Source organism: Salvelinus fontinalis, unplaced genomic scaffold (genome assembly GCF_029448725.1).
Source record: "Salvelinus fontinalis isolate EN_2023a unplaced genomic scaffold, ASM2944872v1 scaffold_1143, whole genome shotgun sequence".
Classification (NCBI taxonomy): domain Eukaryota; kingdom Metazoa; phylum Chordata; class Actinopteri; order Salmoniformes; family Salmonidae; genus Salvelinus; species Salvelinus fontinalis.
This window is the reverse complement of record NW_026601352.1, coordinates 24,053-36,958: the sequence shown is the minus strand read 5'-3', so window position 1 is coordinate 36,958 and position 12,906 is coordinate 24,053. Positions and strand designations below refer to the sequence as shown.

General features: G+C 44.0%; 1 protein-coding gene and 4 non-coding genes across 5 annotated transcripts in view; all 5 read right to left on the bottom strand.

The window, feature by feature from the left end:
- The window catches only part of LOC129848737 (transportin-2-like), a 15,816-nt gene extending 7,589 nt beyond the window's left edge, over positions 1–8,227 (bottom strand). The window contains exons 1-10 of the mRNA XM_055915838.1: positions 8,120–8,227; positions 6,161–6,260; positions 5,198–5,273; positions 4,721–4,870; positions 2,693–2,799; positions 2,071–2,204; positions 1,602–1,683; positions 1,162–1,284; positions 923–1,041; positions 337–397 (exon numbers count right to left, since the gene is read on the bottom strand). Coding sequence (XP_055771813.1) covers positions 337–397; positions 923–1,041; positions 1,162–1,284; positions 1,602–1,683; positions 2,071–2,204; positions 2,693–2,799; positions 4,721–4,870; positions 5,198–5,273; positions 6,161–6,259 — 951 coding nt within the window. The 5' untranslated portion in view covers position 6,260; positions 8,120–8,227. The remainder of the gene's footprint in view (positions 1–336; positions 398–922; positions 1,042–1,161; positions 1,285–1,601; positions 1,684–2,070; positions 2,205–2,692; positions 2,800–4,720; positions 4,871–5,197; positions 5,274–6,160; positions 6,261–8,119) is intronic.
- On the bottom strand, positions 539–609 carry LOC129848739 (small nucleolar RNA SNORD41). Its single transcript, XR_008758539.1, has one exon. It is a non-coding gene; the product is annotated as a small nucleolar RNA SNORD41 (small nucleolar RNA).
- LOC129848742 (small nucleolar RNA SNORD41) lies at positions 2,297–2,367 on the bottom strand. The gene has a single exon (XR_008758542.1). It is a non-coding gene; the product is annotated as a small nucleolar RNA SNORD41 (small nucleolar RNA).
- LOC129848741 (small nucleolar RNA SNORD41) lies at positions 3,144–3,214 on the bottom strand. Its single transcript, XR_008758541.1, has one exon. It is a non-coding gene; the product is annotated as a small nucleolar RNA SNORD41 (small nucleolar RNA).
- On the bottom strand, positions 5,772–5,842 carry LOC129848738 (small nucleolar RNA SNORD41). The gene has a single exon (XR_008758538.1). It is a non-coding gene; the product is annotated as a small nucleolar RNA SNORD41 (small nucleolar RNA).
- Positions 8,228–12,906: the final 4,679 nt, after the last annotated feature.

The following is a 12,906-nucleotide window of genomic DNA, read 5'->3' as shown; positions in this document are numbered from 1 at the left end:
TGTGCTACACCATTAACTGGCATTAACCAGATACAACACTTAGGTCAGAGAGTACGAATACGTCAAACATCAGTCGAGTCTCAAGCATAAAGCTGTCACCACACCAAGAATACCAGCAAGAAGAGAGAGGAGGGGGAAGGTGGGAGGAAAGATGTCTGGGTCGTGTTCACACACAACTGAACAAATGGTCCGAAACAAGGAGGTACTGTCTTAACTGGTCCTTTTCGTTTCCCCGTTGCAAAATGTTTTGCTAGTGTGCCCTAATGAACACAACCCTGGTGGGGGGAAATAGGTGTGGTGTCATCATTCACACCCAGAACAGAGAGACAGGCTCACCTTCAGCAGGATAATGTCTATCTCAGAGTACTTCATGCCATTCACCAGGATAGGAATGAGCCTACAGGAGGAGACAGAAAAGACACTATTAGTCAAGCAGTCATCCTACTGTTGGTCAATCAGTAACACTGCATTTCTTGGTTCCATATAATAATTGAATGAAGTTACACGGCGTCAGATGTGGCAAGTGGGCTGCAGCTGTCTGGATCAGACAGTATGAATAGAACAGGCATCACTGACCATCACAGTTAATGTGTTATGCATCATATCCAGACAGCATGGGAAGGGCAGGGGGTAAACGTCATAATGAGAGGTCTGTACTGTAGCTAGCCAACCCCTTTGAACTGTAATCAACATTCTGTTCCTCTTTCTTCTCTTTACATCACACCTAATAGAACACAGTACAGTGTGTAAACAGAATGAAACACACTAGGAAGTATAGGACCTCGATGGGTATGTTACTCTTACATGCTGTACTATTGACTAACCTCTGTTGACCTCTACACCTCTGACCTGACCGTCCCCACTCTCTCTACATCACGTCCAGGTGATGCTGTATGTTACAGGTATGTTTAGGATTACTCACTGCACCAGGTGTCCAGAGAGCACCTCCTTGCAGATGGGCTGCTCAGCCAGGGTGAGCCAGAACTCACAGGCCTCCAGAGAAACGTTCTCATCCGGGTCCTGTGTGCGCTGCAGCATGTACTGGTGGGGGAGAGATACAGACACAGCAGTGTCAGGGGTTGGGATTGGCTGATGGGGTATGACAGTGTCGGACGTGCTGACTGGTCAGTGGGAGAGTAAATAAGGAAGTGGTGGTCTCACCTGTATGATGCTGTGCATGTGAGGGATGAGCCGGTCGATACGGACCTCCAGCAGCATGACCAGAGCCCGGCACACGTTCTTCCTCACCTCAGAGTCCTCGTCTGTAGCCAGCGCAAACAGGCTCTGAGAGACGGAGACACGAAGAGAGAGAGACCAAGAGGGGCCAGAGAAGAAAATGAGAGATGTCAGTCTTGAATCCACAGCTATGCTCAACACCGTTGATTACAGTACACACAATTGTCTAGACGATGGACATGTAAGAGGCTGTAGTCGGGATTAGACAGTACGAATACAACAAGCGTCAATGACCATCACTGTCAAGGTGTTCTGCAACACGGCCAGATGAGCAGATCAGTGTTGTTCAGCGCCACCACCATAGAAGTAGAACTACTAGATTATATTTCTATGGTCAACAGTGTTGTGCGTTGCCTGATGTTCACCTCGATGAAGGTGTCGATGTTGTCCATCAGGGCCTGGGCTCTGCCGATGATGAACTGGTTCACACAGGCGATGGCATGAGATCTACAAGCAGAGAGAATAGCACCATGAGTAACAGAGTTTTATAAAGGGAGCAAATGAATGTCTTTGAAAACAGTGGGATAGTAGGTGGAAAACATTTTGAAAATGACTCAAAAGTTCCACGCAACTAACTAAGCTGGTCCAATAAGAACACAGATGTGTAATCCGGTGCAAAACGTTTTGCTATGGTGTGCTATGCGCTACTGGACACAACAGTGAGAACAGAGAAACAACCAATGGAGTCTGGATGTAACCTGTTCCCAGATCTGTTTGTGCTGTCTTGCCAACACCTATAGTCACTGGCATAACAATGACCATAGGTGTTGGCAAGACAGCACAAAGTGATCTGGGACCAGGATAGTCTGGAGGTACAGGGGACCTGGGACTGACCTGATCTTAGGGCTGCAGTGCTTGAAGAACTGCAGGAACTTCGGGATCATGATGTTGAGCGGGCGGTTGAGCGCGTCGCTCTCCAACAGTTCCGACGAGTCCTCGCAGATCTTCTGCAGGGCGCCAAACGAGCCCTGATCAAGAATACACACGCAGACAGACGGAGTCAAACTCAGAGCAACAGAGGGGAATGAAGTAGGATGATTGGAGGCAATAGGCTACAGGTCTGGATCAGACAGTATGAATACAACAAGCATCACTGGAAATCACTGTCAAGGTGTTCTGCATCATATCCAGATGGCATGCGATGTGGAGAGAATGCTACTGAAAACATTTAGCAGAGAGAGTAAAATACTTCTTAGGAGGTCAAGAGGGTGGCGGAGGGGTGGAGAGCGGGGCAGGAGAGGTAGAGGAGAAGGGATATGAAGATGGAAGGAAGGAAGAAAAGGGGGACAGGGGAGGTAAGGGGAAGGGTGACGGAATGAGGAAAAAAGAGAAAAGCAAGGGAGGACGGAAAAATGAGAAAGAAAAATGAAGGGTGACAGATGGAAAAGAAAGGAGGAAGCGAAAGGGGGAGAGGCTAGAAAAAGATGTGAGTGTGTGGTAGGTAGGTAGCTCTGACCTCGCAGGTGTTGTAGTCCTCAGAGTTGAGCAGGTTACACAGCTGGGGAAGCAGCTCTGGCCACGTCTGCAGCTCCCCTTTGGAAGTGATCGTGGTGATCAGGATACCTGCGAGAGAGGGATGAAGAAAGAGGTTAGGAACCAACAATCATAGGGTGGTTTGGTCTTAATACTCTCTTGCAGGGGACACTGTCGTTCTCACTGAGCACGTTCATTTTGCATTGCCCAGTGACTAGGGTAGGCGAGTTTACACATTTTAGACCACTCTGTTGGTCCTTACGTGAAATCTCCACCCATCTAGGGCACCAGGCGAAGCAAAACGATTGAGCCCACTGATATTGAAGAAGTGGACAGGTGAACGTAAACCCTCCTGAAGGCTTCCACCTATGCTGTCTTGTCAGACCAGATGTAGGGAAACAGGGATGTACAAGAGTTAAGGAATCGAGAGACCTCTGGATCAGACAGTATGAATACTAACACCATCATTTACAGTCAGGAGTTATAAGGAATGCATCATATCCAGAGGGCAGGATAGGGGAGTGAGAGAAATTCCTGACATCACAATTCCTGACATTTAATCCTCGTAAAAATTCCCTGTCTTAGGTAAGTTAGGATCACCACTTTATTTTAAGAATGTGAAATGTCAGAATAATAGTAGAGAATGATTTCTTTCATCACATTCCCAGTGGGTCAGAAGTTTACATACACTCAATTAGTATTTTGTAGCATTGCCTTTAAATTGTTTAACTTGGGTCAAACATTTCGGGTAGCCTTCCACAAGCTTCCCACAATAAGTTGGGTGAATTTTGGCCCATTCCTCCTGACAGAGCTGATGTAACTGAGTCAGGTTTGTAAGCCTCCTTGCTCACACACGCTTTTTCAGTTCTGCCCACACATTTTCTATAGGATTGAGGCCAGGGCTTTGTGATGGCCACTCCAATACCTTGACTTTGTTGTCCTTAAGCCGTTTTGCCACAACTTTGGAAGTATGCTTGGGGTCATTGTCCATTTGGAAGACCCATTTGCAACCAAACTTTAACTTCCTGACTGATTTCTTGAGATGTTGCCTCAACATATCCACAATTATCCATCCTCATGATGCCATCTATTTAGTGAAGTGCACCAGTCCCTGCTGCAGCAAAGCACCCCCACAACATGATGCTGCCACCCCCGTGCTTTACGGTTGGGATGGTGTTCTTCGGCTTGCAAGCCTCCCCAGGAAACAACTTTGCTGTTGTTCTGGGATTGATTTGCACTTTTCGCACCAAAGTACGTTCATCTCTAGGAGACAGAACGCATCTCCTTCCTGAGCGGTATGACGGCTGCGTGGTCCCATAGTGTTTATACTTGCGTACTATTGTTTGTACAGATGAACGTGGTACCTTCAGGCATATGGAATTTGCTCCCAAGGATGAACCAGACTTGTGGAGGTCTAAAAAAAATAAAAGTTGGGGGTCTTGGCTGATTTCTTTAGATTTTCCCATGATGTCAAGCAAAGAGACACCGGGTTTAAGGTAGGCCGTGAAATACATCCACAGGTACACCTCCAATTGACTCAAATGATGTCAATTAGCCTATCAGAAGCTTCTAAAGCCATTACATAATTTTCTGGAATTTTCCAAGCTGTTTAAAGGCACAGTCAACTTAGTGTATTTAAACTTCTGACCCACTGGAATTGTGATACAGTGAATTATAAGTGAAATAATCTTTCTGTAAACGATTGTTGGAAAGATTACTTGTGTCATGCACAAAGTAGATGTCCTAACCGAATTTCCAAAACTATAGTTTGTTAACAAGAAATTTGTGGAGTGGTGTGAAAAACAAGTTTTAATGACTCCAACCTAAGTGTATGTAAACTTCGACTTCAACCGTAGCTACTAAAGAGAGGGACAGTGAGAAAAATTAACCACATTAAAGCCACAGAAGGACTGCAGTTACCTGAGACAATGAGACAGATTTAACGCATGTCAAGGCCCCACCCCCAGACCCAACTCACCCACCCAGACCTCACACACACACACTGACTTACCGATGGTGGCGCGGATGAGGGGCGACGGGTCGCCTATGTTGTTGAGGCATTCCTGCTTGATGAAGTCAGCCACGGCCGGGGGGAAGTTCTGGTAGTGGGCCTTCACATTGTTCTTCAGGATCAGACCACTCAGAGAACGAGTGGGTTCATCTGGAGAGGGAGAGCAGGAGAGGATGAGGTGAGGGGAGGAGAAGAAAGGAATGATGAGGTCATGGGGTAGAGGAAGAAAAAAAGAATGTCAGAGATGCAGACGAAGGCCACAGCAACGTGCATTCCAAATGACACATAGCAGCCTAGAGAACCACTAATAACAAGGCTAGCAGATAATGACGGCATGCTGACCAAAGAATGGATACAGACAAAGAAACCCAAAACGACTTTTTGAGCTCAGAAGTAATACGTATGCCCTAATGAACACGACTCAGGCTACCAGATGCTCAACCAGAACATATAAACTCAGACAGACAGGGTTCTCACCTTCAGTTTTCAGTCTTGTGAGCACAAAGATGAGATAGTTGTTGAAGTCAGGGAACTGGTTGAGCTGTTCAAGTTTCTGACAGCGCGGTTAAGGGAAATATTACATCACAGACAACTCACATGATGCTCAACTTAAACAAATAACTAGGAGTACACTTTCACTGCAGCACAAATCTACGGGTGACATTTAGACAGAGGAAAAATACCACTTGTTGAAATACTAAGTGAGGCGCTTATTTCATAAGTTTGGAATGCAACGGATCTGTGATTTCGTCACATATCGGCTAAGTTTAATTGTAAAGCTGCAGAAATGGTTTCCGCACCCTTGTATAGGTTGTACCATATGAACGGTTTTGAAATAACTGCTGTTATAAGTAGCGTTAGCCATGGTTCCTAATAAGGACAAGGGTTTAAGTAAGTAATACATTGGCTAGTGGGAGTTATGGATTGGAGGGTTAAGATTATATGCTATCCTAACAAAGGCTAAATCTATAGGACCAGACAGAGTAGAGAAGTCTGACTGTAGGAGACCTCTGGACCAGACAGAGTAGAGAAGTCTGACTGTAGGAGACCTCTGGATCAGACAGTATGAATACTAACACCATCATTAACAGTCAGGAGTTACATAGAATGCATCATATCCAGAGGAGGACAATCAGTGTGACTGTGTTATAACACCATCTCCACTTTAACAATACAGGCCCCATAGACAGATCAATGCAAACTGAACGACATGCAATAACCATAGAATAATATGCCATTTAGCAAGCGCTTTTATCCTAAGCGACTTACAGTATTGTGTGCATATATTTTACGTATGCGTGGTCCCAGGAATCTAACCAACTATACTGGTGTTGCAAGCACAATGCTCTACCAACTTAGGACCACACAGAAGTACCACTGCCATACAGGGCCCCATTCCACTAACCCCACCCTCCGGTCAGTGTCTGTACATCAGGATACTTGTTGCACAGCTCTCTGTGTGGCCGTGTTGGGGGACTGGGAGTCCTTGAGGAGCTGGAGGACCTGCTGGAGTCCCTGTTCGTCCGGCTGCCACTCCATCCTGCATGGGTAGCGCACACACAAAGTTACAGATATAGGAATTATGTACGTCCCCGTTACTGATAAAAGATAATACACAAGGAAAAGGAGTGATATAGAGAGTTCTACTAGAAGAGAGTCAGTCTTCAGGGACAGAGAGAGTATATGACTGTATGAGAGACCTCTGGATCAGACAGCATGAACACTAACACCCTCATTAAGTTATCCATTTTAAGTGTGTATCATATCCAGTGGGTCAAGTGGTCTCAGAATTCTACAGTTAACTTAGTGTAATTAGCATTGCCAAAATGAGACAGGGTTGCATCATACATGGCACCCTATTACTTACTGGTGCATTACTTTTGACCATGACCCATACAGGTCTGACCAACATGGTGCACTATGGGGAATAAGGTGCAATTAGGGAAGTAAAGATGGGCTGACTGACCTTTCTATAGTTTAAATAATTTATGAGGGTTTATAAACAGATGCTTCATGTGATGTGGCACAGAATGGCACTGGGATATATGACAAAACAAATCAATAGTTTTATATGTAGAGCTAAGAAACAGGCTACAAAATCTACATGCTCTTGCAGCCAGATTCCCAAATTGAACATTGAGGGATTCTATGATTAAAATATAGACTGCCAGACTAAACGCCATGTGCTCGCTCATTAATGATGTGGAATTCAGTGGCATTATGCGACTGAAGGTGAGCCATGCACATGGCCAGAGCAGGGCAACAAAAAAGCGCCATTTGCACATGTTGCCCGGAGCATGAGCTTGCTTCTACCCGGAAACGGGTCTATAAGGCTGTGTAAAACAGAGCACCTAATTTGTGGGAGCTGGAGTTGAAATTGGGAATCGGATTGTGGCAAATAAAACGAGGCGATGCTCTGCTTTAGACAAGGAGTAAAATATCTCCGTGACCCAGCTTAACCGCCATAATCCTGCCCCACCCCCCACGACACCCGGTTCCCTTCTGCCGGTGTGCTGCAATATAGTTAGTGATCCTTGGACTTGGGCGACTTGAAACAGTTGCCGCCCTACAACTTTCTTTGGACAACACAAGTAACGTTAACCAGCGGATATTAAACACCACAAACGTTCTGATAGTGGGAAGTTTAACAAACCGGACAACTATCCGACTAACGTTGGCTCTATGGTTATATTATTTCCGACGTTCTAACTATAACTAGTCAAGAAAAAAAACAGTATTGGCCATTCGGATCAACGCCACTGAATGTAACCCTTCTCACCACGGCAGTCCCCGGCTTCAGCCACACAAATGCAGTAAAAAAAAAAGGCCAAATATGCGGCCACGACACTACCAAGCAGTACAAAGGTGGGTTAGTTAGCTAACGCTATAAAACTAAGGCAGTCGATATATTATTCGATTTAACATGGCAGAGAATTAACACCGACTGAGAAGTAATCTAAACAAAAAGTTACTAGCTCGTAAGTTTAGCTAGCTACTCTACTGCTAAACATGGCTACAAACGTTAACCAAACTAACGAAATAATAACATATATTTCCAAATTTGGCCAGTGGGCTACTTTGTTTTTGTTAGTAGCCAACTTTACAAGAATCCCTAGCTAAATCCCATCGAGTATCGACAAACGGTAAATTCGTTGATGTTGCGTTTACTTGCTAGTGTGGCCCAATGCATTCATGTGCTCTCGCTAGCTAATAAGCTAACGTTAGCTAGCTCACTAGCCGAAATTGTCAGTTTGTTAGCTAGCTAATGCTAACTAAGCTATTTCGATTCCCAACGCTTAACGTTACCTGCTTGCTAATGTGACCAATTATTCACATATCAATCATATTTCGTCTTATTTTATTTAATATACTTAGTTAAACACATTACATGCTACGTACAATGTTGATTTGTAGACTGAAGTTTCTCGACGGGGAAGCTTCTTTCTCGTGCTCGTCCTCTCTTGTACTACAGGTTTGAAACGAACACGCCGATTCTGTAGGACCCACTGACCCTTTCCGGTTTCCGTTCACTTTCTTCTTCTTCGGGGGGGTTTAACGGCGGTTGGCATCCAATATAATGTTGCATTACCGCCACTAACTGAACCGGATAATAAAATCATTATACTTTGTGATATAACAAATACAAATTATCCCGCCAACTTTTAATTCTACTCATAAAAAGAAACACCACCCCATTCCACTAATTTAACCTGATCTAATCCTACACCAGGCCAACGGCCTGTGAGGACAGGACACTACCATTCAACACCCCCTGGAACTCTTCTGCAGTAAAATATTGTAATCCCAAATACTTCTCGGTAACTGCCACAGCAACACTTATTTCTGTGACTTTACGTTCCATACCTATGGTACAGTTAATAACCATAGCAATGAACGCTAAAAAGCCAACCTTACTGAAGCACATTTCATTCGTATGCCTATCACTCTGTACTGGCAAAATTTTACTACTCACAGGGAGCCTCTTAGTATCCTTCACCCCTGACCCAGCTTCCTCTACTTTCTTCACTGCCTCAGCATACAACACTTTCTCCACAACTCTGACCATGGCAATCTCAACCTGCCTCTCTCGCACCGGACACTTCTGATCCCCAGCAACATGCCCCCCCCCCCCCCCCTCTACAGTTTACACACACCACTTCTTTCACTGATATTACACAATCTTTTGACTCGGGGCCCTCCTGTATGTACACTTCTCACACCTAGGAATCTTCCTCCTACACACTGCTGCAACATGACCATACACATGACACCTGAAACACCGTAGTGGGTTCGGCCCAAAAGCTCATACAGGATAACTGATATATCCTACCAGTAATTTGTCGGGTAAAGACTCAACATCAGACAATCAAATCAAATTTTATTGGTCACATTCACATGGTTAGCAGATGTTATTGCGAGTGTAGTGAAATGCTTGTGCTTCTAGTTCCGACAGTGCAGCAATATCTAACAATATCTAACAACCACCTAATACACACAAATCTAAGTAAAGTAATGGAATAAGAATATGTACATATAAATATATGGATGAGCTACAAAAGGAAAACCAGCCACATCGCCGACACCGACATCCTGCTTCTGGACAAGCTAAACACCTTCTTCGCCCGCTTTGAGGATAACACAGTGCCACCGACACAGCCTGTTACCAAGGATTGTGGAGCTTTCCTTCTCCGTGGCCACCATGAGTAAAACGTTTAAACGTGTTAACCCTCGCAAGGCTGTCGGCCCAGACGGCACCCCTAGCCACATCCTCAGAACATGTGCAGACCAGCTGGCTGGTGTGTTTACGGGCATATTCAATCTCTCCTTATCCCAGTCTGCTGTCCCTACATGTTTCAAGATGGCCACCTTTGTTCCTGTACCCAAGAAAGCAAAGGTAACTGAACTAAATGACTTTCGCCCAGTAGCACTCATCTTTGTCATCATGAAGTGCTTTGAGAGACTAGTCAAGGATCATATCACCTCTACCTTACCTGCCACCCTAGACCCATTTCAATTTGCTTACCGCCGCAAAAGAACCACAGACGATGCAATCACCATCACTCTGCACACTGTACTATCCCATCTGGACAAAATGAAAACTTATGTAAGACTGCTGTTCATTGACCATAGCTCATCATTCAACATTATAGAACCCTCTAAGCTCATCATTAAGCTCAGGAGGCTGAAGAAATTTGTCTTGGCTCCTAAAACCTCCACAAACTTTTACAGATGCACAATTGAGAATATCCTGTCGGGCTGTATCACCGCCTGGTACGGTAACTGTACCTCCCGAAACCGTAAGGCTCTCCAGATGGTGGTGCTGTATGCCCAATGTATTACCGGGGGCAAACTACCCGCCCTCCAGGACACCTACAGCACCCGATGTCACAGGAAGTCCAAAACGATCATCAAGGACATCAAGCAGCCGAGCCACTGCCTGTTCACCCCGCTATTATCCAGAAGGCAAGGTCAGTACAGGTGCATCAAATCTAGGACCGAGAGACTGAAAAACAGCTTCTATCTCAAGGCCATTAGACTGTTAAACAGCCATCACAAGCACATTAGAGGCTGCTGCCTATAGACATAGACTAGAAATCACTGGCCACTTTAAGAAATGGAACACTAGTCACTTTGATAATGTTTACATATCTTGCAATATGCATCTCATATGTACTGTTGAAGTCAGAAGTTTACATACACTTAGGTTGGAGTCATTAAAACAAATTTATCAACCACTCCACAAATGTTTTGTTAACAAACTATAGTTTTGGCAAGTCAGTTAGGACATCTACTTTGTGCATGACACAAGTAATCTTTCCAACAATTGTTTACAGACAGATTATTTCACTTATAATTCACTGTATCACAATTCCTGTGGGTCAGACGTTTACATACACTAAGTTGACTGTGCCTTTAAACAGCTTTGAAAATTCCAGAAAGCTCAGAAGCTTCTGATAGGCTAATTGACATAATTTGAGTCAATTGGAGGTGTACCTGTGGATGTATTTCAAGGCCTACCTTCAAACTCACTGCATCTTTGCTTGACATCATAGGAAAATCAAAATAAATCAGCCAAGACCTCCACAAGTCTGGTTCATCCTTGGGTGCAATTTCCAAACGCCTGAAAATACCACGTTCATCTGTACAAACAATAGTACGCAAGTATAAACACCATGGGACCACGCAGCTGTCATACCGCTCAGGAAGGAGACATGTTCTGTCTCCTAGAGATGAACGTACTTTGGTGCGAAAAGTGCAAATCAATCCCAGAACAACAGCAAAGGGTGTATTGGGTATATGTTGTAAAGTTGTTAGATTTTAATGCACTGTTGGAGCTAAAAGCAGAAGCATTTTGCTACACCAGCTAAACACGTATGTGACCAATAAAATGTGATTTGATTTGACATCAAAACTCAAAAGAACAGACTCTTCTGTTTCACGACGCTAGCCACCAGGTCTGTGTCATTCCAGACGGCGGGTGTCAAACACCAGGAATCTTTCACTTCAGCTGACCCATCTTCACCCCCACAGCTACCCCAGTAATCACTCTTTTCAATGGCGCCCTGTTCTTGAAAACAAAGCAAGTAAGGAGGAAGATGTAATATCTCTTGCCCCCATCTGTGTGGTCCGGTGCGCCCACTCCCTTTTTATTTTTTGTAACCTTTTATTTAACTAGGCAAGTCAGTTAAGAACAAAACAATCATCACAAGACCACTTCGGGTTACCTTCATCGATTCAACAGCACCAAACTCCTTTCCCACCAGTGGTATAAAGTACTTAAGTAAAAATACTTTAAAGTACTACTTAAGTAGGTTGTGGGGTATCAATACCTTACTGTTAACATTTTTTTAAATGTACTTTTATTTAAATACATTCCAAAAGAAAATAATGTACTTTTTACTCAATACATTTGCCCTGACACCCAAAATTACATTTTGAATGCTTAGTAGGACAGGAAAAGGGTGCAATTCACACACTTCTCAAGAGAACATCCCTGGTCATCCCTACTGCCTCTGATCTGGCAGACTCACTAAACAGAGAACATCCCTGGTCATCCCTACTGCCTCTGATCTGGCAGACTCACTAAACAGAGAACATCCCTGGTCATCCCTACTACCTCTGATCTGGCAGACTCACTAAACAGAGAACATCCCTGGTCATCCCTACTGCCTCTGATCTGGCAGACTCACTAAACAGAGAACATCCCTGGTCATCCCTACTGCCTCTGATCTGGCAGACTCACTAAACAGAGAACATCCCTGGTCATCCCTACTGCCTCTGATCTGGCAGACTCACTAAACAGAGAACATCCCTGGTCATCCCTACTGCCTCTGATCTGGCAGACTCACTAAACAGAGAACATCCCTGGTCATCCCTACTGCCTCTGATCTGGCAGACTCACTAAACAGAGAACATCCCTGGTCATCCCTACTGCCTCTGATCTGGCAGACTCACTAAACACATATGCTTTGTTTGTATGCCTCAGTGTGTGCCTCAGTCTATCCGTAAATAAAACAATCCAGAAAATGGTGCCGTCTGGTTTGCTTAATATAAGGAATTTAAAATTACTTTTACTTTGATATTTAAGTTTATTTAAAACCAAATACTTTTACTCAAGTAGTATTTTACTGGGTGATTTTCACATTTACTTGAGTCATTTTCTATTAAAGTATCTTCACTTTTACTCAAGTATGACTTTTACTCAAGTATGACAACTGGAAACTTTTCCACCTGTATCCCACCCATCCTGAAACCACATATGGGTCCGGTAAAAAAACAGGGCCACTTTCTCCAAAAACGTCAGTCCTACTGGATCAAATTCATCCTTATCCTGAACATCGGTGCAAGGCTCAGGCTCCAATATCTTCTCCATTCACTTTCCATAGAAGGGAACTTCAAGTTGACCACGGTGAGAGGCCAGTTTCATTTTTTTTAAGGCCTCTCAAAAGGGACATAGCTAGATATAAAAATATGTTTAATAAAACTAACAGCAATTAACTTTCAAAAACAGTTTTGTATAAAAAAGTTAAACTATGCTATTCTGAAATAGCATTTAATCTGACCTAATGAGCAGACGTGATTGACAGTTGTAGTTCAAACTGAACAGTGTAGACATTGTGTTGTCGTGTCTTTGGCATCATTAAATTGAAGACTGTTATTTTATCAAATCAATTCTCTGTCATTAT